At 38.3% G+C, this 26,738-nt stretch overlaps 1 protein-coding gene across 4 annotated transcripts in view; it reads left to right on the forward strand.

Annotated features, from left to right (window-relative positions):
- The window catches only part of Lims1 (LIM zinc finger domain containing 1), a 140,771-nt gene that overhangs the window by 78,493 nt on the left and 35,540 nt on the right, over positions 1-26,738 (forward strand). Inside the window, exon 1 of one of the 4 annotated variants that reach the window (XM_046420271.2) lies at positions 8,061-8,287. The exons of 2 other annotated variants lie outside the window; for them this stretch is intronic. In XM_046420271.2, the coding sequence (XP_046276227.1) occupies positions 8,163-8,287 (125 nt within the window). In that variant the 5' untranslated portion in view covers positions 8,061-8,162. Of the gene's footprint in view, positions 1-8,060; positions 8,288-26,738 lie in introns of those variants that run through there. One more of the 4 variants, XM_046420272.2, reaches the window with a different exon arrangement.

The raw sequence follows: 26,738 nt of genomic DNA on the forward strand, positions 1-26,738 counted from the left end.
GAGTGAGACAGGAATTGTGATTTAATTTTTAAGATACACTTCTTGAATTTCAAGGCAGGGAGAACCATATTTGTTCTTCCTGGTCCTCAGAAGATCAGAATTGCCGGCTTGCACCTGCCTATCTTGGAATATAAAAATAACTCTATCTTTCCTCCTCTCACATACAATAGGTACTTCACTTATTGGATATTTTTTTTATGAAGGTATAGTCTAGCAATGTGCTTAGCAAATGGATACAAATTACCACACACACTCACACACCCCAAGTGTATGGTAGGTGGGCAAGCAGTAGTTATGGTTGTTATCTGAAAAGTTGTATCTATGTGTATATCTTGTTTTAAACCAAATTGTGTGAAAATATGGATTTACATATAGCTCTTGTGAAAAGATTACCACTAGAATTCCCTTATAAAACAAGTTCATTTGGAGAATGAATAGTTAACTTTGTAGTTTTCCAGAGACTTTGTTTACCACCTTGAATGAGGTACATAATAATTTACCTCATGGAGAAAGAATATTGTCCTCCTACAGACATAACTCCTGTTCCTTCCCTGAGACTTAGGTGGTCTCTTGAGGCAGAGTCTGTGTTCTCCTTCAGCAGGGGTATGTTGGGACTAGGATGGTCAGCATGCCTTTTTGTGGTCTTCTGTATCTTGTGTCACTTGCATACTTGGAACAGCTGACCACAGAGAAAGTGAGCAGGGGTTAATGAGCAGGAAAAGCTGAAAGGCTGTGAGTGTCTCTCTCCTCTGTCCGTGCTTCTACACTCTGAGGGCTGGGCATGTAGGCGGTCTTCAAAGAAATGTTTGTTGAGTAGCAGAAGGTATGAAGCCTGCCCTTGGATTCTTGTTTTATTCAGGAATGGGATTCTGACTGAAGCAACGAAGAAGTAAAGAATGCTCCATCAGGGATCCTAGCTCCTTTCCTAAAGTCGAGTAATGTTAATCTGGGGATAAGACTATGGAGATGATCTAATTCAGCCAGTTCTGTTTCCAAATGGAAAAATTGAGGACTTTGATAGTTACATGACTTCCTGTGTCTTATATGGCAGTCACAGCAAATAAGTTACCAAACAAAATTATCAGCTAAATATTTCTTGGTTCCTTCTTGGATCCTTCTACTAACCTTCCTGTGTTCTCCTTTGGCCTCTTAAAAATGTGGACTTAGTATCATGAAGATAGAGAGATCAGTAGAATAGAAGGAAGAGATTGAGGGGGAAGGAGGAGGGACAGGAAAGGGGAGGAAATATAGAATGAATTTGACAAAAGTACACTCTGTGCATATATTCTCTGTGAATGTCCACCTTCATGTATATCTATAAAGCATCAATTAAAAATAAATAAATGAGTGGAAGGTAGACCAGTAGAGGAAGGAATATAGACAGAGGGAGGTGGGAAGGAAAGGGGGACCACAAGGATTGAAATGAAGTAAATTAAATTCCATGTGTCTATGACTATGTCAAAATGAATCCAACTATTATGTACAGCTATAATGCACTAATAAAAGGAAAAAATATAGACTTGTCTAGGTTATTTCGAATTTTATTCTAAACTCTTTTGGATATATACCAAGAAAATTTGCCATATTGTGTCAGTGGCTTCTGAGAACTTTTTTTTTTTTTTTTAAATAGTGGGCATTGAACCCAGGGGCACTTAACCACTGAGTCACATCCCTAGCCCATTTTATTTTTTATTTTGAGACAAAGTCTCATTAAATTGTTCAGGGCCTCATTAAGATGCTGAGGCTGGCTTCGAACTTGTGATTCTCCTGTCTCAGCCTCCTGAGCTGCTGGAATTGTAGGTATGTACCACCATTCCTGGCTCACATGAGCTTTTGATGACAGCTCTAGCTGGCAATTTGCATGTATCATGATTACAGAAAGCCTGATTAAGGAAAAAATTCAGAGGAACTTATAGAAAATAGCAGTGTCATCTACTTGTGAATGGGACATTCTGGATAATTTTTCTGACAGTTGATGCTGCCTTCTTAAATTCTTTATTCTGTTAGTTTTAATTTGAACCCAATCCCAATGGTATCTTTGTTTGAACTCTCCTGAAGCAGATCTATAACACTGGGTTCTTCCTTATAGTGATAGCTCAAAACACCTCACTTAGGAAGGTAGTGTGCTGGCAAATAAACGTTTACGAGATGTATGTGTGTTGGACATAGTGCAGAAAGATATTCTTGCTGAATTAGAGAAAGTTTGGTTTCCCCTGTAAATGATTATCCATGAGATAAAACTTAAACCAAAAAAGGACTTGTTTCCATCAAGTCCAAAGTTGCAAAACATAAAATTTTCCTCTTATTAGATATTATACAAGGAAGTTAATGGCCTGGAAATATACAGCTTTTTAAACAGTTTAGAGGCCTTTAGTGTAATGCTACTGGTAAGGATCAAACCCAGTGTCTCACATGTGCGAGGCAAGCCCTCTACTGCTGAGCCACAACACCAGCCCTGGTAAGGAGCCCCTTTAATCATAACTCTGCCATGGAATTTTATTCTAAATTCTTTTGAAAATATACCAGGAAAATTTGCGATATTGTGTCTGTGTTTGGTGACTTCAGAGAATTTTTTTTTTTTTTTTTTTTGCTACTGGAGATTGGACCCAGAGGTGCTTACTGAGCCATATCCCTAGCCCATTTTATTTTTTATTTTGAGATAGGGTCTCACTAAGTTGCAGCTCTCTTGCAAAAGGGAAAGAATGGACAATTCAGTAACACTAAAGATCAGTTTTAGGGCTTAATGTTCATTTAGGTCTCTTTATCCTTCTATGACTGAAGGATTTACTTACAACAGTATGCAGAAAACTTGATTATGACAACTTTAGGTAAAAATCGAGGGTTTTTAAATTATTATTTTTATCTACAAGTGTTTAAACTTTTGGAAGGTACTCTTCAATTCTACATATCTGAAATCTCACAAAAAAAAGTACATGTTTTTCTAAGACTGTGGAAAGGATGTGTCCTTTTACATCTATTTATGTAATGTGGAATGTTAAATGGGAAACCAGAAAGTTTCAAAATTCTGGAGAGTTTATCCCAAACATAATATTACAGAGTGATTAGGTCTTGAAGTAAAGACAGACTAACACCCACAAAAAGAACCTCTTTATTTAACAAGTTTGAATGCCTGCATGTCCCTGTCCCATAAACAGGGAAATGTTGGATAAATGACTGCCCTCCAGGAGCTGCTGTTCAAGGACAGAGGTGAATAAAAAAACAGCCTATCATGAGACCATGTGATTTTGATAGGATCACAAGCAAATACAGGGATCCTTGGAGTCAAAAGGGGATTGTGGTGCCTGAGGTCTAGAAAGGATTCTTGGCAGAGATGGTCCTGCCAGGGATCCTCCTTGTCTTAACAAGGCTGCATGTGGAAGGGCCAGGAAATGAGTGGAAGCACAGTCTGTCCTGGAAACTTCCTGACATCCAGTATGCTTGGGGCCAGACGAGTATCAAGAAGGGATCAGCTGGCACCAGATGGCTAGCATACCTTGTTCCCGTTGTTTGCTATGTATCATGAAGGCAGTGGAACCATCAAAAGGCTTTTAAGCAGAGTCAATAAGTGATCGATTTATATTGTAAAAGATCACTTTGCTTGGATTAGAGCAGAATAAGATTGGTGGTAGATCAGCTGGGAGACTGAGAGAAATCATAGGGAGACAAAAGCAATTTTACTAAAACAGAATCTAGCCCATTTCAGGGCTCAGAGTAAAGACATAACAAACGAAAAGTGACATTTAAGAGTCTTATACTACAGCATTAGAGAGTTTTTTTGAGAAGGGGGAGATCAGTATGAATGAGAGGGTCTAAAGTAGCAGTTACATGTGGTCTTCCAAGTTCCCCAAAACTGTTGTAAAATGTGGTGCTCACATGTATTAAAAGTGTCATTAACTGTCATCAAATTCACAAAAGATCTGTGACTCCCAGAAGATTGAAAATTTCTGGGTTAGTTGTTGTCCTGGGAAGAGATAGAGCTTTGATTTAGTCATTTCAACTAAGAGCTTAAACTTGTAGAAGAAATTATCAGGTTTGCTGATGTCGTTAAATTTGAACAGATTGCTGTTTATGCCTGGAGTCAAAGTACAGGTTCACTGAGAACCTGGCAGGTTGGAAAGAAGGACAGAGTTAGATGGAGAGTTGTAATGAGGCTTACAGATGAAGCAGTCTGGACGATGCTTGGCTTAACAGCTTGTAGGGACTATTGTCAGTTAACATGGTTAACACTGAGCATGGGGAAAGAAAGCCCCAGGAAGTTTTATGATGCAGCAGATTCCCATCAGTGCAAGTGATGTTATATAGGGGTGAGACATTGTGGAAACCGAGGATGGGGAATTCTGTACTGAATAGGAGGCTGGACTCACCTTCAAAGATTTTTTAGAATACAAAAATGAAAAGTTTCTTAGAGACCCATGAAAAACGCACCAATCCAGGCCTCCCTCGGTACTGTCAAAATCATTCTAAGACAGCTGTTTGAAACTTGAAACTCTTTTTAAATAGGCTTGATCTGAGAATTCAGGCACAGTTGATAATTCTATTTCTATGGGAAACTATGTTTAAAAGGAAAAAAGATAAGAGACCCGAGGCCTCCCTTTCTTGTACCCGCCTGCTGTTATGTGCTGGGTTTGTGCTCCTGCCCAGTACTGATGTCCCTGTGTAAGGACAGTTGGTTATCTGCCTGCATGCAGCCTGAGTTCTAGTCAGTTGTGTATTTTGTAGCATTTGTGAATTTCACTTTCAACAATTGTGGGGGTGCATGAAGATGCCTCTGTTTCCTTCCCCAGCTCTCCTTATAGCAGTCAGGTCTTGGTACATATCTGAAGGGATGTGGTGAGAGAGGGCGGTCCTTTGTCTCTCGTCTCAGTAAAGACAGTGCTTACAAGAGCCTTCCCCAAAGGCCTAGAATTTAATTTTACTCTGTTATAGCAGTTTCATTAGAACATAAGCATTGATTTACTGAAATTCCTATTTGTCGGTCCAGCCATTAAAGAAGTGAAGGGACAAGAGTTGATACAGCTTGTTTGTTACAGGGCTTGGAACTGGTGTTTTGTTCCTTTCCTCACATCCTCTTAAGCCTAGACTCATCAGATTCAGGATCCGTCCCACACAGTTTGGTGTTTCCTGTCTGGGGTAAATTTCAGTAGTCACAAATCTCTGTTTCCTTGTCAGCATGCTGCATTAATTTTTTTAAATCTCTTAAAAATAAAAAAAACAAACTATTACATTTTTCTAAAGAAATAAGTCTTTTTTGTTTGTTTGTTTCCTTTTCTGGGCACTGGGGATTATCCCCAGGGCCTCACACATGGTAAGGACATTGAGCTATAGCCCTGGCCCAAGAAAAAGGTCATATTTCATGTTGGAGTTTCTGTGTTAGCAGAGTGTATACAATTAGTTTGTATTTTATTCATCAGCCATCTATTTTGATGGATAGAGGTAGGGGGAAGATTGGTAATGATTTCTCTTCATTTTAATCATCTGTTTTTATGTAAAATGAGAGAATTTTATTAGGACTGTAAATTTTATGTTTTATTAATGTAAACTTTAAACCTTCCTGTGTTTTAGGTCTTAGGATTTACTAGGCAAGCACTCTACAACTGAACCACATTCCCAGCCTGCTACTTATTTTTGAATAGGCAATATTTTCTTTTCTTTTTTTTTTAATTTTTATTTGTTTTAATTAATTATACATGACAAGAGAATGCACTTATATACTTTGATATATCATACATAGATGGGATATAATTTCTCATTTTTCTGATTATGCATATTGTAGAATCACATTGGTCCTACAGTCACTTACATACGTAAAGTAATAATGTCTGCTTCATTCTACTATCTTTCTTTGAATAGGCAATATTTTCAAAATTTAGAAGGTATAAAATAATATGTAATGGAAAATTTATTTGCTCTTATCCTCTAGGTTTTTCAGAAGCAACCAATATTGCCTTTGTTTTAAAATTTCGGGGTGTGTGCAGATATCCTCCCAGAGAGAGAAAGATATGACTGTTACCTGATTTTTGTGAAACACCTCTCAAGGCTAATTAAACCTACTATTAATGACAAAACGTGTTAATCTTTTTTCCTTCATCTTTAAACATGTATTTATATTTAATGGAAGTTATAAAAAGTCATATTTTCCAGTGTGATGTGGGTGACAGAGGTAGCACCAAGGGAAGCTTGCATCTATGTCTTGAATGAAGGAGTAAGATATAAATTCCCTTTGGGCAGATATGTACCTTAATATTTCTATTTATGGTACAGATATGCTTAAGGAAATATATTAACTCCCTAACCCTTGGTATATTAAAAAGGAAAAAAGTATCAGACTTATTTCTCTGTGATTTTATGGTTGAGGGGATTCTAGAAGGAAAAGATGTTACTGGAGACCTAGGCCAGAGGCCTGACTCTGATATCCAAGAAATTAGGTCCAGCCACTTGCCCCAAAAACCAACATAAAAGGTAATGGTGAAAAGCATGAAAGGAAATTTTAATCCGTGTAATTACATCTGGAAGGCTAGGGGACCTGTGTCCTTAGTCCAGTCTTTGAGAGGCTGATAGTGACCGTGAGGTTTTATAGAAAGGAGAATGAACGTAAGGGTTTAGGGGGCTTTTCATGGGGTCAAACCAGGTGATCTTGATCAAGTGTGGTCCTGAGCACTTGTTCTGTCCATCAGGATTGGTCAGGTGGGGTCTTGATCTCTGATACTAAAATTGTGATGGTAGTGGTGGTGGGTGGTACTTGAACTCATCACAAGATGTTTATCAAATCAGACCTTGTTCCTGGAATCTAAGGTGACTTATAGCAAAGGAGATGGATGCAAAATGGAGGTAGAAATGCCAAGTCTTTAATTCTGCTTTAGCCTCCCATTGGACATTTGAGGACAAACAAGTATAACAGAGGCTGGGGCTCAGTGGTAGCACACTTGCCTGGCATGTGTGAGGCACTGGGTTCGATTCTCAGCACCACATATAAACAAATATAAGTCTACCAACAACTAAAAGAAAGAAAAAAAAAAAGAGTATAACAAAGAGACTGGTATAAATTGCCCAAGAAATTGCTTATAACTATGAAGTCAGATTATTACCGAAGAACTTGCCAGTCTTGAGTGGATCTGACTCAAACAAGGATAGAGCCTTGCCTGATGTGGTACTAACATAATTTGGAGCTGGTAACAAAGACGTGCCCATAATATTTGTCTTCTATTATCTGCACCCCCAGCTCCCAACCCCAATCCAGTACTTCTTTCTAAGATCAAATACACAGATAACTAGCCATGGTGGCACAGGAGGCTGTGCTGGAGGATTAATTGAGCCCAGGAGTTCAGGGCCAGCCTGAGCAACACAGTGAGACTCCTGTCTCAAAAACAAAAAAGACAAATACACAAATAAATAGACTGCATTGGCACCATAACTAACCTTTAGACTGATGGTGTTAGATGGTGTATGTCCAACCAGATGGCTTTATGAGTAGGGATTATTCAGAATGAGTAGTTAGATTCAGAAAATCATTTAATGGAGGTTGATGGAAGAAACTGTCTCCCTTTTAGTTATGAATTTTTGAGTAATATTTAGTGGGAAGGGGGTGGATCAGACACTTCCTTCCCTTCTAAAGAGGATTTTAAATGGAGTGGTGAGAGGGAGGAATTGGACTACTTCCCTTTAGAATTCTGCCCCCCCCCCTTTTTTTTTTTAAGAAAATGTCCTTGTGAGCCACTAGATGCGTCTTTAAACTGACAGCTGCCTGTGAAATGTTAATGGATTTCTTGGCAAATAAAACAGGGCTGGACCTTTTTTCAGTTATTACCTTACTGGAGCTTTTTAGCCAATTTTAATTGATCCTGTAGAGATTTATAAAGGAATTTATTTGATTATGCATAACAATTGAATATTGCTTATTAGTAAACATGTGAGCAACCCGCCCTGCGCATCACTAACTCCCCCTCCCCAAGGTGCAAGGCCCAGAGATAAGGCAAGTCATGCCTTTCTGAGGAGGGTGTGTACCAGTGAGAAACAGGAAGCTGTGCTCAGCGGCCTGGCCTGCACTGCCTGGAGGTTTCTAACCCTGAGTCAGGTGTGCTGAGGTCCCTCGGCAAGGGACACTGCCTTTCTGAGCGCCGGCAGCCACGCTGCTGAGCATAAATGCTTTAAAGTGTCAGTAATTGATGTATATAGAGAGAACTATGACTGCATTACAGCTTAAAGAGCTTTCACATTCAGGTCTCTACAGGAGAAGGCGAGAGCGTCCTGATAGTTTGAAACTAAATGGGCTACCGGAGGAAGAGCTAAGGTGAGTGCAAAGTCAGGGTTGGTGAAAGGTCAGGGCTCCTAATAATTGTGGTGGGGATTCCTGCCTAAGTGGAGACAGCAATGGGAAGTAAACGTTGAGAAGGAAACTCTTAGTCTGTAACTGGAGTGCACACAAGCCCCTTGTCGTGCTTGACTGGAACCCTGCACAACTAGAACTCTTTCCCACTTCTTCACAAGATGTTTAAGTTGTTGTAGCTCCTCTTCAAAACTGCAGTATTGTGTCTTTCAGCACCACTTGATCAGAGAAGTTTTTAAACTGAGAACAGTTGGTTCCCCGCTAAATAGCTTAGAGTTTGTTTTGGTTTATTTAGAGTACATTTCTGTGAGGAGGTTTTTAAGCTTTGTTGGGGGTAGTGTGGTGCTTGGGGTAGGGAGGGGCTTGTGGAATTCTTTGTTATTGAAAGGGTGTAACAAAGGAATGCAGTGGAGATGTTGAATGTCACCTAGGAAGGAAGAACATCAAAAATCTGGAGACTGTGTTGACACAAAAGTTAGGGTTTTGGTTTTCAAAGTCAATCTGCTTATAACAACACAATTGTAGTTTTTTGTTTTAACTAACTGGAAATTTCTTTTCAGATTTGTGGTTCTGAAAAGTCCCTACAGCATTAAGCCCATGTTAAAATACTGTGTAACTGTGAAGGAAGGTTTGGATTTGGTTTCTGAGATGAAGTGTTCCTGTTTCAGTGCTGACAGGCTGCAGTAAAGATAGACTTCCCTCTTTTTAAAATTTCATTTACTGTATAAATAGTTTGTTTTGGATTATTGATTTAAGTGTTTGAGTGTTTTGATTAGATGGTGGAAGGGCTGTCTATACCTGTGTATGATTGTTCTTTTTCCTATAAACTCATTTTCAGAGTTTATTTTAAATTCTGTATTTAAATTTGACAGCGAAGAAATTAATAAGCTTTTTTAAACTCCAGATTTGTACTTAAGTGTCTTATAACCAAATATAGATGATAGTATTGGAAGGGAACTTTAGAAGGGGAAATGTTTTTTTAAAAATTATTAACTTCAGCTTTTGAAAAGAATAATAGCATTAAAGAAATGTTATTGATGCTATTATTGTCATTTGTTCTGTCAGATGTGTCTTAGCTAATTTAATGTATGAACTTTGAATTGATTGGAGTTAAGTACAATTGAAAAGCTTCAGCTTCTATTGTTACAATGTTTAAATGTGAAGTTAGTGAAAATATTGAGCTCTGTATTGCTAACCAGAATAGGTGGTTGGAAGTGAACTTTGAAATCAACATTTATTTGTAGACTCCAGTCTTCTCTGAATCCAAGAGTGAAGTTACCAAAAACAGTTTTAGTTTCATATTTTGCATTTTAGGGGTTTTCTTTTTTAAAAAAACTGAGATCTATAAAACAACATTGTAAATCAACCTCTTTTATTTATTTTGAGATAGTAGCCAAAAGTACCTATGAATTCATTTACCTATTTGAGTGGTTATTTATGTATTGACAATGGCCTTTGAAATACTAGATTTTTTTTTTTTATTTAGAAATTAAATTAAAAGGTTAGGGTTAAATGTTTCTTGTTCCGGTGGGTCGAAAAGAAATATTTTCCACCCATTCTGCTGATGTAGTTCCCTAGTGATATAAGGGACTTTTTTCTGCCCCTGCTGTCCCCTATTGCAGAGAAAAAGACCATTTTCCTTATTTAGAGATGCAGTTCTACCAGGAAAAGTAGACAATTTTCCATTTTCTTGTGGTTTTTTAGTCAGTTTAGAGAGAGAGAATTTCCCCTCTCTAGGTATATTATGCCTCAGGTTTTTCAGCTAATAGGAATAAGGAAGACTTAGGAATTTGAAGTTCATTACATTCCAATTTCAGTGCCAGTTTGACAAGTTATATATTATTTTTGAGCCTTGGTTTGGTTTTCTTTAACATGGGGATAAAAATGACTACTGTTATCCAACATTGTTTACTATCTCAAAATCCCCTGAGGCAGTGTCTTATCTTGTGATTAGTGCTGAAGGGTTGATGGTATCATAGGGTTAGTGTACCATTCGCCTAATTTTTATTGAGTGGCTACTCTATGCAGTTATGAATAAGACACAGTTCTTCCTTTCAGAGAACACCTAGGTTTTGGCATACTGAATATGACCAACATATTTTTCATATGAGTATTTATTTGACTTTGAATACATGTACTATCAAACATTTTCATGCTGTCTCAAGTGTTGCTCAAGAACCATTTCTACTCTGATTCCTTCTCTACTCCCCTGTTCATTTTCTTGGCATGTGTGTGAACTTTAACAGAAAAAAACACTAGAGACTAGAAAGGGCCGTGCCCACTGCCAAAAAACATTTTTCTCATTAGTTTAAATAAATAAAAAACTACACTCCAAAACACAAAATAAAAGTGTTTTAAAGAGCACTGTGACATATATGAAAATAGTTGGCTTCAAACTTGAAATTGTTCAAAACAGACACATGTAAAAGGCAACATGTTAACAATGGGCTTCTACTTTTTTTTTTCCCCAGTATTACATCTGATCTGAAAATTACTTTACTTGTATAAAACAACATTTCAATTGTACTTAACTTTGAACAATGGAACATTACCCCTGTATTTGAAGGTCATAGTGTTCCAGGGGATTCAAAAATCAATCTGAGCCTCACACTTCTTTCTATAGGATATCAATCATTTTTCCCTGAAAATTTTAATGCCCCCAAATAACATCTATCATATACCCATGATAACCATGTGATAAGTATCACATACTTACTTCTTAGTTATTTATTCTTTCTTAAATTATGTTGTACGTGAATGTGGTGATTTTTAAGGAATCCTTAATGACAAATACAACTGTTAAATTTTGTGCTTTAAAAATTCTCCAAAAAAAAAATGACTTTTGCTCTGCCTCAGATATATGCAGTCTGCAAATGAATGATAGGGGCATCTCAAAATTCAAGACTTTGCTAGCCAGGTTTAAAATCTAGTTTAATATAAGGGTTGGTGAACAATGATCCTCAAACTAAATCTGGCTCACTGCCTGTTTCTGTGTGGCCTACAAGCTTGGGATATAGTTCATGTTTTTAAATGTTTGAAAAATAATAAGAAAAAGAAAAAAGTATTTGTTGACATGTGAAAATTATATGAAAATCATATTTTGAAATCTTTAAATAAAGTGTTATTAGAACATAGCCATACTTATTTGTAGGTGTTGTCTGTAGTGGTTTTGTATTAACCTTGCCAGATTTTAGTTGTAACTCACATTGGTATGGCCCATAAAGGCAAAAAATATTTCCTATCTGGCCCTTTACAGAAACCCTTGGCTTACTTATGGTCTAGTGCTAAGATAAAGAACCCTTAGATCGTTCCCTGATACTTCTTGTTAATGTTTCTGCCTGTTCCTCTCCCCATCTCCCAGTTAGATTTATTATGCCTGGATAAAATCAGGGTTGTGTTGGCCATGTGAAATGAATGTTAGTCAAAAAGTGTAATATGAAACTTGCATGCATCTCCAATAGTTTAAAAATATAATGAAAATGTAAAGTTAATGGAATGTAGCAGCAAGCTGGTCATTCTTTAGAACTTCATGTTCTCTTTTCCTTTAGCACTAATCTCGAAGTGACCTCCTTCTGGTTGCTAAATGGGCTAGGATAACCAGGAACATAAAAAAGAAAAAATAACCTTTACTTTCTGGTTACTGAGTAAACGTTCTCAGCTCATATCTTTCTAGATATAGCATATAAAATCATTTTTAAACAGAAATGTCCTTGCCTTGATTTCAGAGTGAAAACTCAGATCATGTGTTCCTGAATAATACATTACAGTTTATTAAATGCTTGTTATGGATCCTCATATTAAAGGTGTGTGTGTGTGTGTGTGTGTGTCTGTGTGTGTGTAACTTCTTATGATCCTGTAACAGAGGAAGAACTGGAGGCTATAAAAGGTGGTCATCATTGCACAACCAGTTCCTGTTCTTGACTCAGATAAGTCAGTGCATAGAGTTCAGTTGGGGTTGGAATAGATCCATCTAGGATAGAGTTTCCTTACTGTTTTGCAGTTTGCTGATTGCTTTTTGGCCTTCTTTTGACTGAAGCACTGTTCACTGGGATGCGGTGGCACATGCCTATAATTCTTAGCTGCTAAGGCTGAGGTTGTCCAGCTTCAGGTGTTTCTGACTTACAGATGCTTAGCTGAAATTCCTGCCTCTTTTCTCACATGGCCACATTCTCCCTGTGTCTGTGTCTTCAAAAGGCCTTCTTCCTTTTTTTGTGCCTTATCTGTGCTTCCTCTTCCTTTTTTTATAAGGACACCAGCCATGTTGGATTAAGAGTTTAACAATACTCCAGTATTACTTTGTCTTAACTTAAATCTTCATTATATGTGCAATGACCGAGAAGGTCACTTTCACAGGTACCAGAGGTTAGTATTTTAATGTTTTCAAGGGATGTAATTTTTACCCGCAATAATGGTCTCTTTGTATAAGAGTATATAAAAATTAAAGAACATTCCAGTCTTCAGGGTTTTTAAAAACAAGTTTTGTTGAGGTTAAAGTAATGAATCTCAGTTAAAGTACCCAGTTGGATTGTTCAGCTTGATCAATATTGATATGTATACAAAGTGATACCATAGCGACAATCAAGAAAATGAGTGTGTTCATCATCCCCAAAGTTTTCTCATGCCCATTTATAGTGCTTTCATCTTTCCCTTCCCTCCCCTCAAGCCCTAGGCAATCTTTGATCCATTTTTTTATCACTGTGGATAAGTTTGGATTTTTAAAATTATATATAAATTGCATGATTTTATTTATATATAATTCGAAAAAATGTGAGTTCTTATCCAGGGAACTGTGTGGCCTCACTAGGTTTTATTTATTTATTTTTTTAAAATATGTTTTTTTGAATTTTTTAATATTTATTTATTTTTTTTAGTTTTCGGCGAACACAACATCTTTGTATGTGGTGCTGAGAATCGAACCTGGGCCGCACGCATGCCAGGCAAGCGCGCTACCGATTGAGCCACATCCCCAGCCCCTCACTAGGTTTTAGAATAAGATTTGTTACATGGAACTCCTGAATGCTCTTGATCATCTTAAAAATTAAAAATGTAACATTGAATCTAAAAGTAAAGGTTAACCTCCTGCACTTGCCTGTGGGTAATATGTTTAAAACAAAAATGAAAATTTCCTGCCTCTTGTTGATAAATATTTGCCAGAGAAATATCTAGGTTGAAAAAGCTGAAAATATTCCATTTGCATAAGTCATAATGAATATGTAACTTAAAATTAAACATTGCCAGAACATCCATGTTTTCCTCCTGCCTAAAATATTATCCTCTTGCCCATAGCAAAAAGTGTGTAAGGGGAACCAGAATGAGGCCAGAAGCTACAGCTAAGCATTGCATGTAGGGTGTTTACTTATATTTGACAGTTTCTGTTGCCAGCATTAATTTTTAACTCAGGTGTATAGAATTATTTGGACCATCTAAAATTCTGCAGTGTTTTGGAAAATTTTGACATTTCCAAATGCTATAAAAGATATTCGTTGTTTTACAGTAAAAAATAATGGCAATTATTTTTTAAATATCAGAGATAAATTGATGGTATAGTTATTTTAAACAGTGAGATTTTATAAGAGTATAGCTAGTTTAGAAGGTCAAAAATCCTCCTGGATTTGGGATTATTCTTTGTATGGCAGTTCACAAATACCTTTTAAAATGGGTTCAGCTATTCAACACAAAGTATAGTCTTGGATCTTCTTAATTTACTGTTACACTTTACTGAAGGTATATATTGCTAGATTGTAAGTGTCTGGTTTCCTATGTAACATATATTTGTCTAGAAAGTTTTGCTTCAGTCTACATGTATTGAGGTCCTGCTATGTGCTAGGGAATTGGGGATATGACATTGATTAATGTATTCATTATCTACTAACATATAATCATGTAACTTAGCATACTGTGGGAAAAACAGGCACAGATAAATAATTAAGATATACTTTATTGCCCAAGGATGGCAAGGATAATGTAGGAACAGAGTTGTGTGGGGTTTTTTTGTTCGTTTGTTTTGCACCCAGGGCACTTAGCACCTCAGTTTTGCTGAGGCTGGCTTTGAACTTGCGATCCTCCTGCCTCAGCCTCTGGAGCCACTGGGATTACAGGTGTGCACCACTACACCTGACCTGAGTGTATTTTTTTTTAATATTTATTTTTTAGTTTTAGGTGGACACAATATATTTATTTTTTTATTTTTATGTGGTGCTGAGGATCAAACCCAGTGCCTCATGCATGCTAGGTGAGCACTCTACCTACCACTGAGCCACAACCCAAATCCCAGAGTGTATTTTTGATAAAGGGCCAGGTAGTAAATATTTTAGGCCTTGTGGGCCATATAGTTGGTGCCACAACCACTCAGCTCTGTTATTGTAGTGTGAATGCAGCTGTAGCAAATACATAAATGAGCCAGGTGCTGTGGTGCATGCCTGTAATCCAAGCAGTTTGGGAGGCTAAGGCAGGAAGATTGTGAGTTCAAAGCCATCCTCAGCAATTTAGCGGTGCCCTAAGCAACTCAGCAAGACCCTGTCTCTAAATAAAATATAAAAAAAGGCTCGGAGTGTGACTCAGTGGTTAAGTGTTCCTGGGTTTAAAGCCTGGTACCAAAACAAAAACCCTGTAAGTGAATGAGTTTAACCTTATGTGTTCTAATAAAAGTTTATTTACAGAAGCAAATGAGAACTATATTTGGCCTGTGGGTACTGATTTGCTGACTGCAAACTTAAAACAACAAACACTTATTATCTCACAGTGTCTGTGAATTAGGAATCTGGGCCCAGCTTAGCTGAGTGCCTCTGGGTTCGAGGTCTTTGATGAGCTTGTTGAGTTTCTGGGCTGTGGTCTTCTCAGGACTCCAGTGGAAACAGTGATCTGAGAGTAACAGATCAAGAATAAAGCCATAGTCTTTTGTAACATGATTTCAGAAATGACCTTCTATCACTTTGGCTGCATTGCCTTCATTAAGAACAGTAAGTCCCTGCCTTGCTCAAGAGGGAAAAATGACACAAAGATGTGAGTACCAGGAGATGAGGCCATCAGGGTTGCAGTGGCTGACAATCACCCGGGGTTTGACCATGTACTAAACTAAGCCTCAGGTTCCAGAAGATGTGAAGTCAAGGTACTTTAGAATCACTGATATACTCTGCATAAGGATATCACCAAGTAGTGTCAAATATCTGCTTGTTAAATCTTCCCTCTATTTCTCTTTGCTTAGGATATGTATTTATGTCTGTGAATCATCTCATGCCATCTATAACTACTGTCTTAATAAAATCCACTTGCAGCCAGGCATAGTGGTGTATCCCTACAATCCCAGCTACTCAGGAGATTAAGGCAGGAGGATTTCAAGTTCGAGGTCAGTATGGCAACTTAGCAAAACCCACCTCAAATAAAATGAAATTTAAAAAGGTGAGGGTATAACGCTATGGGAGAATACTTGTCTAGCATGCATGAAGCCATGTAGTAAAATCTGATTCCCCTGTGGTAAAAAAGAAAGATCCAGGGCTGGGGATATAGCTCAGTTGGTAGAGTGCTTGCTTTGCATGCACAGGCCCTGGGTTCAATTCCCAGCACCAAAAAAAATAGATAGATAGATAGATAGATAGATAGATAGGAAGGAAAGATCCACTTGCATCTTCATGAATGATGTAGCAGCACCACATCTGCCTCCCATGTATTTCCCCATCTTCTATGTTTCCTGAGTTTAATTTCCATTTCTTACTTCATTGGTAGCTTTCAGTAAATGGTTATTGAACAAAATCAAATGGAATCCAAGAAAGAAACTAAGAAATGTAGGTTTAGGGATGTAGCTCAGTGGTACACGTGTTCACCTAATATGCATAAAGCCCCGGGTTCAATCCCCTGGTGCTACAAAAACAAACACATGCAGAGCTGTGACCCTAGCACTGTTAGGTATTTTCCCATGTTCTCTTATTTAATTCCTTCTTTATCCAGTTACTAAGGGGGTGAGACTGGCAGCTCCAAGCCCAGTTTTCTCATCACTCACCTTCTGTTCTCCCTGCACCACCATGTGCTTCTCTGGTATCATAGGACACAATCCCACTTTTTGCTGCTGTTAGTTGTAACCATATCTCAGCTATTATGCCACTGTATATATAAGATGTCTAAAGGCAAAGTCTCGATAATTTGTATGGGTTCTTGTGAGTTTTTTTCTCTCTACTTTTCCCTTCACAGTGGCTTTGATAAATACTCAGTAAAAATTCATTGAGTTACATGAATAAATGAGACCCATGATAGCTGGGTGTCAGCCTTATATTCATCATAATTTGCTTGTATTAGCATGGTCCTGCTGGACCTCCTGGCCTACATCACAATCCATGTGTTAGATTGTGTTTTCCCTCTGATAGTAGCCTTGATTCTACTATCTCTCTCCTGCATCTGTAGTCATGTGTCTCTTTCTCTTCCTCTGACTTACCACTCTCCCTCTTGGCACAGCTTGCCAACCTCTTGTGAACATGCTTAATGCCCTGCAGTCCTCAAAGCCAGCTTTTCCTTCTGCGGCAGGCAGTCCCAGCAACCCCATAACTTGGATTCTTAAACCTCTGTAGTCCAGTGTCTATTCCCACCATGATCTACTGCCCTGGACCAATTTGGTCATTCTTGGTTCTTAGTGGGAGAAACAGCAACAGACTTTGGCAACTTAAGTGGAGAATGACTTTATTGGAAAGATTTCAGATTGCACACAGAATCAACAGAAATGGGAAGATTGAAGAATCAGGACCAGAATAGGCAAGAGCCAGGAAGACCAGTTAGCAGACCTTATAGCCAAGGTTTTACTGCTGGGACAGACCTGGGCAGGGACTATCACTGAAGTCTAGGTTATCCCAGGCAAGGACATGGGGGAACCCAGATGCCAATACTGTGCTGTTAGGGAGCAGGGAGGAGGTAGCCCATCTCCCAGCCTCAGGGTTCTCACCATAACTCAGATTATTTTCCCTTTACTTCTTTTTTTTTTTTTAAGAGAGAGGGAGAGAGAGATTTTTTAAAATATTTATTGTTTAGTTATTGGCAGACACAACATCTTAGTTTGTATGTGGTGCTGAGGATCGAACCCGGACCGCACGCATGCCAGGCGAGCGTGCTACCACTTGAGCCACATCCCCAGCCCTTCCCTTTACTTCTTAAAACTTACAGTGGGAATTTATAGTTTTAAAACTTACAAAAATTTCTCTTCCCTTCATCTCCAGCATTACCTTTTCTTAGTAGTGTTAATGATGGACTTGTGATGTAGGACCGTGGGTTTCAGTGGGACTATGATGATATAAGTAGTTTTCCTACTAGTTACCACCTCTTTTCACTTTCTCCTTTTTCTTCCCTTCAGTATTTCTCAAAGCTCTTCAGTATTCATGGCCTCAGATACCATTTATGTCAAGGTAACGGTCTAATTCAGGCTAGGAGTCATTCCTAATTCTTATTTAATGACTTGCACAGTTTAAACTAGTGGAAGTTCAGATAAACTTTATGAATGAATAAATGCCTGAAATTAGTTATGAAAGCAGTTTATCAGATCATTTATTGAATAGACAATGAAATCAAATAGTGTGTTTGGGTTTTTTCTTTCCAAACTAAACCTGAAGTCATAAAAAGAGCTGCGTGTGGTAGCACACACCTGTAATCCTAGTGGCTCTGGAGGCCAAGGCAGGAGAATTCCAAGTTCAAAGCCAGCCTCAGCGACTTAATGAAGCCTAAGCAATTTAGCAAAACCCTGTCTCAAAATAAAATAAGAACTGGGATGTGTCTCAGTGGTGCCCCTAGGTTCAATTCCTGATTCCCCCCCCACACACACACACACAAAAGTCATAAAAAAATGATAGAATATAGCATAAATGAGGATTTTAAAAGCAATATTATGTAGGGCTGAGGGTGTAGCTGAAGTATAGCACATGTGCTTAGCATGTGCAAATCCCTAGGGTAATCCCCAGCACCAAAAACCAAATTTGTGATTGTACCTCCTTCTAACCCCTACCCCACCAAAGTAAAGAATCTTATTATCCAGTTGAGTAGTACAGAGAATTCGAAGTTCAAAGCCAGCTTCAGCGACTTAGTGAAGCCCTATGCAATTTAGCAAAACCTTGTCTCAAAATAAAATGATCAAATGTGGAGAGAAATTTCAGTGCATTTGTTTTTAAAGACAAATATGATAGTGATTAGTTATATAATTTTTTTTAAAAAGCCTTGTTTGACCACATTTACTTGAAGCAATACAGATAGATTTAGTGACCACCATAACCAGCTCTGTAGTTCAGCAGAAGCTTTTTTGCTATCATCCTTGTGCATCTTGTTATTGCCATCTGCCATTATAACTATTTAAAGGAAGGCACTGTTCAATAATATTAAGATGAAATGGTACATTTTATTTTCAGAATTCTAATTGCTTATAGGTAATGGAAATGAAGAAATGGAAAGATTATAGGAAAGAAGTATGAGTATGCATGAAACTAGGAGTGGATCACAGATTACATGTGAGGTTCTAATTTGTAATGTTTAAGTCATGTTTGAGTGGAAAAAAGGACTTACAGTGTTGTTTACAAAATGGTTTCTTCTGTTTGAATGAACCTAGCCTGGCCTTCTGAGGTGTTTTATAAAGAAAGAGAAAAGGAGACAGTGACTGAAAATGATTGACTCAACTACCAGTGAGTTGAACTCTCATTTGTAACAGACACAGCTAAATATGTGATCATTTCAGAAAAACAATCAGTGTTTTTAGAGCTTCTGATTATCATAAAAATAGACCCAAAGATGCAACTATGAGTTACATAGCAAACTTTCCATTTGAGAAAAGGAGCAGGTAGTTATTATATTTGTTTGACATTTCATCTTTTAGTAACCTTTGTGAGCTTGTTTGTTTAGCACATTAGGAAGTGGGACTGTGAACTTTGGTTTCTCTGAACATCAATTTCCTCTAAGTGTAAAAAGACAGGGTTGGTCTAGTCAGAAGCTTTAAAAGAGATACTGGTTCCCCGGCAGGATTTCCCTGGGTACTATTTATATGAAGTAAATCAGCAGTTCTCTGTGATGTGAGAAGGGAAGGGAATTCGTGGCTGGACTCACAGCCCTGGATTCTTGTCCTGATCACCTTCAATTGTTCTATGGCAGCAGCCAAAGAACCTTCATTCAGGGGAAGGTGCTCTGAAAGCCAGCAGAGGACAGCCTACCCTTACTTAGAGGCTGTGATTTTGCTAACTTGAACCAAGGCTCCTTCAGACTTCGTTCTGCTACTAAACACCAATGTAGGAAATAAGAGCCTAAATATATTATGCTTATGTGCTGAATTATTTATGGATCAAATGATGCAATGTGTGGAATTAGCTTCAAAATATTTTATGCAACTGGGCATGATGGTGCATGCCTATAATCCCAGCAGTTGAGAAGGTTGAGGCTGGAGGATTGCTAGTTCAAAGCCAACCTCATCAACTTAGTGAGGCTCTAAGCAACATAGGGAGACCCTGCCTCAAAATTTAAAAATAAAAGGGGGGGGGGGCGTCTGGGAATGTAGCTCAGTGATCAAGTACCCCTGGGCTCAGTCCCTGGTACCAAAAATAGAATGAATGAATGAATGAATAAATAACTGTATGGAGGCTCAGAGGTAGAGCATACGCTGAGCATGTACATGGCCCTGGATTCAATCCCTACTCCTACACCATGAGAAAATATATGGTTGAGGAATAAACGAAAAAATTGACTATGATTTGATAACTATTGGAGTTGGGTAATGATTTAATACATTCAATAATAAAAGTTTAATAAAAGTTGAATTCTTCAATAATAAGAGGTTTAAATTTTGGGTATATGTATCGTGATGAATGGCACATTTTATGTTTGTAACTATTGCATTACAATCTTTTTTTTATTTGGGGCTTATGAGTGGTTATGCCCTATCCAAACATCTATAACAATAGTCCGATACATAGCAGATCCTTTAGTGGCCTCTTCTGTATTTGGCCATGTGTGTGAAGCCAAACCAGGATTTTAGCACTTGTGGTGGTGACATGTGTAATTTGGAGGTTGAATAGGAGAAGGGGACTGAAAGAAATAAGATTCTTTACCTTAATCTATATAGTAATTATTAAGGTTTTCATATTTTGTGTTGAAAAAGAACAGTGTTTCTTTATTGTTAGAAAGTACATGCTTGTAATCCCAACAACTTGGGAGGATGAGGCAGCAGTATTGCCAGTTTGAGCCAGCCTTGGCAACTTAGTGAAATAAAAAATAAAAAGGACTGGGGTGAGGTTGTAGTTTAGTGGTAGAGCGCTTGCCTAGCATGTGTGAGGCACTGGGTTCGATTTTCAGCACCTCATATGAATAAATAAATAATATAAAGGTCTATCGACAACTAAAAATTATTTTAAAGGCGGGGGGGGGGTGCTGGGAGTGTGGCTCAGTGGTAAAGCACCCCTTGGTTCAGTCTCCCACACTGCAGAAACAAACATAAATGTTTTAAAGGAGAAACTGTTTTGTTATTAACAGATCAAGCAGATTTATTTGTTTTAAATAAATTTTAAATATCAAATGCCTGGAATCTTCCTATTTTAACTATTTGGGAAACCACATCTATTTGAAAAGCAGAAAGATAATTGCTCTTTGCTGCCTAAGTACATTGTGTTAGTGAGTTTATCTGTTGAATTTATCTCTCTTCTCTCCCTTTAAAAACACATGTTAAAAGTTAAATGCTGAGAGACTGGGGCTGGGGCTTAGTGGCAGAGTGCTTGCTTAGCGTGTGTCAGGCACTGGGTTCTATCTATCCTTAGCACCACATAAAAATAAACAAATAAGGGTTGGGATTGTGGCTCAATGGCAGAGCGCTTGCCTTGCACATGTGAGGTACTAGGTTTGATCCCCAGCACCACATAAAAATAAATAAATAAAAATAAAGGTATTGTGTCCCTCTACAACTGAAAAAAAATTAAATTAAAAATAAATAAATAAAGACATCTACAACTATAATTAAAAAAAAAAGTTAAATGTTGAATCAGTGAAACATATAGGAGCACAGTGTCTCCATGTTGAGCAGAGAGCTTTCTCGGAAATTGTGATAAAATGAGGAGGAAAGTCTAAGGGATAGCAGGTGCTCAGTTTTCTAGACAGTTTGTCTTCCGACAGGTAGTCCCATCCCATGTGGCACAAATGATGTTTAGGACTGAGTGAATGGTAAATGAGCTGGAGAAAAGCCTCCTGATTTCTTTCTTTGCCTCCTTGGCTTTGGAAATGTAAGAGGGAATACAAATATTACTATAGAGCCAAAATATGAATAATGGCATGACTTAGCAGCTTCTATAGATCTGTATGGGAGCCCTCCCTGGGTTTGTGGTCTCTGAGCACTAGAATACTGACTCAGACTGCCTAAATTTAGATGAAAATCTTAGACAAAAGGAAGGTAAATTGACCTTTCAAAGTCTGTTTATACAAGCAGTTTCCTTAGAGGCAATCTATAACTGCTTAGCAAGAGTACACAATGATTTCTGGATGAGAAAACATTATATTATTCATTTCCTTATTATATGTGTATTCAGATTAATAAACTGTACCAGGTTATATCTCCACACACATTCCCCCCCCTCCATTCTAGGAATTATTCATGCATCCATATGGTAATGAAATGTTAAATCATGACAGGCCGGGTGTGGTGATAATTCTCGGGAGGCTGAGGCAGGAGGATTTTGAGTTCAAAGCTAGCTTTAGCAACTTAGTGAGATCCCATCTCTAAATAAAATGCAAAAAAGGTCTAGGGGCGTGGCTCAGTGGTTAAGTGCCCCAGGGTTCCATCCCCAGTAACTACCCCCCAAAAGAAAAGTTAAATCATGACAGCAGTGTAAACTTTTGGTTTTGCTCTTTTGAATTGCTTTTCTTTCCCCTCCTCCTCCTCCTCCTCCTCCTCCTCCTCCTCCTCTTCACTTTTGCTGGCATCTTAATTCTTAGCAATTATTCTGTTTTTAAATTCAACCTTTTAAATAGAATTAGTTCCTTTATTTCAGAGCAGTTTTAAATAGAAGGATAAAACTCATTCTTGAAATAATCATGTGGTCATTTGTCTCTAATAGATTAGGTTAGCATTATGTGTGGAAGGATAAAAAGGACTACTGCTTTGAAATAGAATAAAATCATTGATAGAACCAGCACAGATGCTATCATTAGAGGGCTAGATAGTACTTTTACATATGTTCAATCCATATGGTTTTACTAGTTTATTTGAACCATTTTGTATTTCATCATTTGATTTGCTAATAGTTTCTAAGCTCTTTGAAAACTTATTTTCTTAGCCTAATAATTTGGCTTTGTGCCAAGTTAGTTTTGATTTCATTCTTTCTTTCTTATGAACTGCCATGACAGAGATTTTTCTGTCTTGTTCTTCACTAATTCTTGATTAAAAGCTTGGATTAAAGGACTGGATAGACTCAAGAGTCATTCAGTGTACCTTTGCGGTCCTGAACTGAAATGCCTGGCAACAGTTCTATTTACAAAAGGATTAGAGCAGGGAGTTCCTAGCCCTCCAGAAAGGTTTAAGTTTCATTTTACATTCTTCCACTAATTAGCTATTAAGAGGTGTGTACACACACATGGCTTAGACTACATGGTACCTGTATATGTGTGTCTTTGTGCCTCAGTTACCAAAGTAACTAAATACTCTTGAGTATTGGTGTTCTTTCCATTTTCACCATTGTTTCTTTGGATTCTTTCTTGCACACTGTTCTTAAATGTCTTGAACAACCAACAATAAAAATTAAAAAAATAAATAAATAAAATTAAATATCTAACCATTAAAAAAAAAGAAAGAAAGAAATAACATGCTTGAGATTTGTGGCTGACTTTGGGCTATGGCCTGTGGCCAGACTTCAGGGGACGGCTCCTGCAAGAGCAGGCAAGAAGAAGCCTGCTGAACAGCGCTCCTGTGGAGGGTGTTGGATCATAGTCCCATTTCAGGCTGAGATCTCCTCCTACAAGGGTGTCTATAGAAGGGAAGGGAAGGAATGACTATGGGGCTAGTTTATGCTCTGGTAGGCAACTGCGCTCTTCCACATAGTACTCATTTTTTAGTAACTCTGACATTAATTCAATATTCCCACTGCTCAATTTAATTTACACCTGTGAGGTCTGGGGGAGAGGTGGATGGTGGGGAAAGAAAATAGAGAATGAGGGAATATCGTTTCATAAAATCTCAATTTGTAACAGAAATTGTTCATATGATTATTGTATTGCATTTCAGGCTTTGCCCAGTCCCTTTCTAGGAAACATGAAAGCTTGTTCAGAACATAGCCCTTGCTGTTTGCATGAGCTGAGTCTTCTTCTAACCCTTGCAGAACTGCTTTTCTTTTCTTTTTTGGTACTAGGGTAGAACACAGAGTGCTTTACCACTGAGTACATCCTCAGTCCTTCTTGATTTTTATTTTGAAATAGAGTCTTAAGTTGTTGAGGCTGGCCTCAAGCTTAGCATCCTCCTCAGCCTCCAGAGTCTCTGGGATTACAGGTGTGTGACACTGTGCCCAGCCCAGGGCTGTTTTACAGCATGTGTGCACACACCCCACTCCCCAGTTGTGCTTTCTGTCTGTGGCACCTTTTCATGACCATATCTTTGAAGAGATGCCACATAACAGTGTTGAGCAGTGCTTATGGTCCTTTTCACCAAAATATTCTGAAATAGAAGGACTGTTTAGAAACCAGGTTGTTGCTTCATTTTATTTAGGAGTAATGTGACAGGAGGGAAAACACAGGAATGGCCATGACAAGAAAAGATATGTGACACTCACAGTAAAGCAGCATAGAATACCTTCTATGTCAGCATTTAATGAATGCTTGAGAACTTGCATTCTCATCCTCTACCTGCCATTTTCAGAGGCAATTATTGAGAGCTTACTTAAGACCTTAGGTTCCTCCAGTCTCCCCTTGCTTCTGAGGACTGAGGAGAGCTGGGTGCCCTGTTTGCCTTTTTGCTAGGGTGACACCACTGTAAAAAATATTCCAGGAACATAGATAGATTGGCCCCAAGTATGTCACCAGTACCAGAGAGCACTGTCAGGAAGTGAGGGGTGGTCCCTGGTCTATACTGGAGTAGGAGGCTGCCATGCAACCCTCTGTCCTTGCATTGAGTAATGAGTCCACTGTCAACCTCTGCTTGGAGAAACAAAGAATGGAGCAGACTAATGTGGACTTCCATTTAATGACCACTTTATTATGCTGTACCTTTACTTAATAACCCACTTTTTCCACCCCTTTGTAGTTTCAAATGTAAATATAGTTAAGTTACTAAGTGAGACTCATTCCTCATATTGAGTAAGGAGCTCAAATGTCTAAAAACACTCAACTACAGAGTCCTGACATAGGCCTCTGTAGGTCTGGGTCCAATCAGGAAAGGAAACCTATATGGTATTTTGAAAAGTAAAGCTTAATATGTACAACAAATAATTAACTCTAGGGGTGTTAGAGTAATAAGGGATTGTCTACTAAGAAGAGAAAAAGCAACAGTATAATCAGAGAGCTGCCTTAGGGCAGTCTTTGCCCCTAGGGCTGAGATATAGAGTTCCCAAGGGGGAGTCCACCCCCATTCCCTGAGGACACACTGCCAGGCTCACAGAACAGTAGAGAAGTCTCTGGCTAGCTTGCTGCAGTACCAGGAACCTGAGGCACCCCCTATAGTACTGTAGGATATTCTGCTGCAAAACCACCAAGGGGCTAACACCAGGAAAGTTGCCACTGGGTACCATGCCCTATGGGAGCTGAACCCTGAAGAAGCCTTATGTGCTGTAGAACCTGGTGCCTGTGGATGCCCTGCATGCCAGGAGTTTGCCAAGGGAACCAGAAGCAAGCCCTTCCTGCGCATAATCTCTCCAGCGCCCTCTACTGACACTGATTCAGTGTTGCTTACAAAGGAGAAACATGGGGCAGTGACCATGACCCAGTGTTCCAGCAAAGCTCAGAAAATGAGTGGTTCTATCATAATTACCATAATTTTATCCATTATTGATCGTTATAGAATTCCTCTTCTTGAGAAGAGATAAGAAACTGATCAAAGAGCTTCCTACTTAAGCTGTCACAGGGTTAAGTGATTTTCAAAAATTAGAACTTCATTTTGTGGGAGAGGATGGAGAACTCTATGGGGATGAGAAAGGGGCTGAATTACAAGAGCCAGAAAAAAGAGGAGGAGTATCCAAAGATTCCTGGGAGAGGCTGCAGCCCCAACTGTGAGCTGGCCATCAACATATCCGCACCAGCTGGTCATTATCTTTTTTTTATTGCAAGATAAACTAAGTTGTGGTAGCCAAAATAATTTCCTGCCTTTCTTTGTACATCACAAAGTTGGAAATTATTGAAAGAGAAGAAACCTTTTAAATTTCCAAAAATGAAATTTCAGTTTCTCTGCTTAATCTTGGCCAATATGGTCAAATGCTGTTTCATACATTAAAATGTGTGTGTTCTTTGTCAGAAAGTACTGGCAATGAAAGATATGTATATTTGAATTTGAAAGGGTTTATAGTTTTTACAAGTTAAATGTTTTTTTCTTTGTCCTTCCATACTGAAATTGTTTTTCTTTTTAGCTTATCATTGAAGAAAGTAGGCCTCACATTAAGCTTAATCACAAAATAAAAACTCCCACTGACTTCCTCTACCAACATAGCTGATAGCCAGTGTTGGATGAGATAGCCCTGCTGAGTCAGAACTAAAATAAGAATGTAATGAAGAGCCAGAAAGTCTGGTCCTTGGCCACCATGGCCATATAAAGAGCTCCTGGATGCACTCAGAGGTTTCCCTAGTAATCTGGGCATCTCTTAAGTCAACACTTACTAAAAATACTCCTGGTCTATATTTGAAGTACAGGGCTTCCTCAAATATATCTATTTTGGTCAGAATGCAATATCTTTTTCAAAAAACATTTAGGGAACAGAATATATTAATGGATCTCAATATGAATAAAAGGGAGAAGTGACTTAAACGTTGAAGGAACTGCTTTTAGAGACATTTCCCAGGAAAAACATTAAAATTTCAGAGAAAAATTACCTAACCTATGAGGGAAAATTTTAAGAATTTTAAAAAATTAATCAAACATTCTTCCTGAGTGGCCATTAGGTTCAGTTGAGGAAAAAAATTGAGAGAGAGTTTAAATTGCAGTGATTTTTCATTGAGTCAACTGCCTGTACTGAGGACACAAAGTCCTACTAAGGACACTGAACTTTTGGGGGTGGGAAGTGGGGTCAGTGCCTACCAGTGCACAGTCTTGTCAGAGGCCCTCTGTTTCTTACAGGATGTACAATACTTGCATACTGAGAGGGTACTTGGTGCCAGAAGGGGTACAAAGGCTGTAGGAGTTCTTTCAGGGACTTTTGATGTCCTTGAGGAGATAAGGAGTACCTTTACAATACAGAGCATAATATTGTTTTCCTAAAATCGTATCCATTGAACAAGATGTACAATAAAC

The sequence above is a fragment of the Marmota monax genome, unplaced genomic scaffold, assembly GCF_021218885.2.
Source record: "Marmota monax isolate L192 unplaced genomic scaffold, Marmota_monax_Labrador192_F-V1.1 WCK01_AAM20220418_F8-fsc00204, whole genome shotgun sequence".
Taxonomy (NCBI): domain Eukaryota; kingdom Metazoa; phylum Chordata; class Mammalia; order Rodentia; family Sciuridae; genus Marmota; species Marmota monax.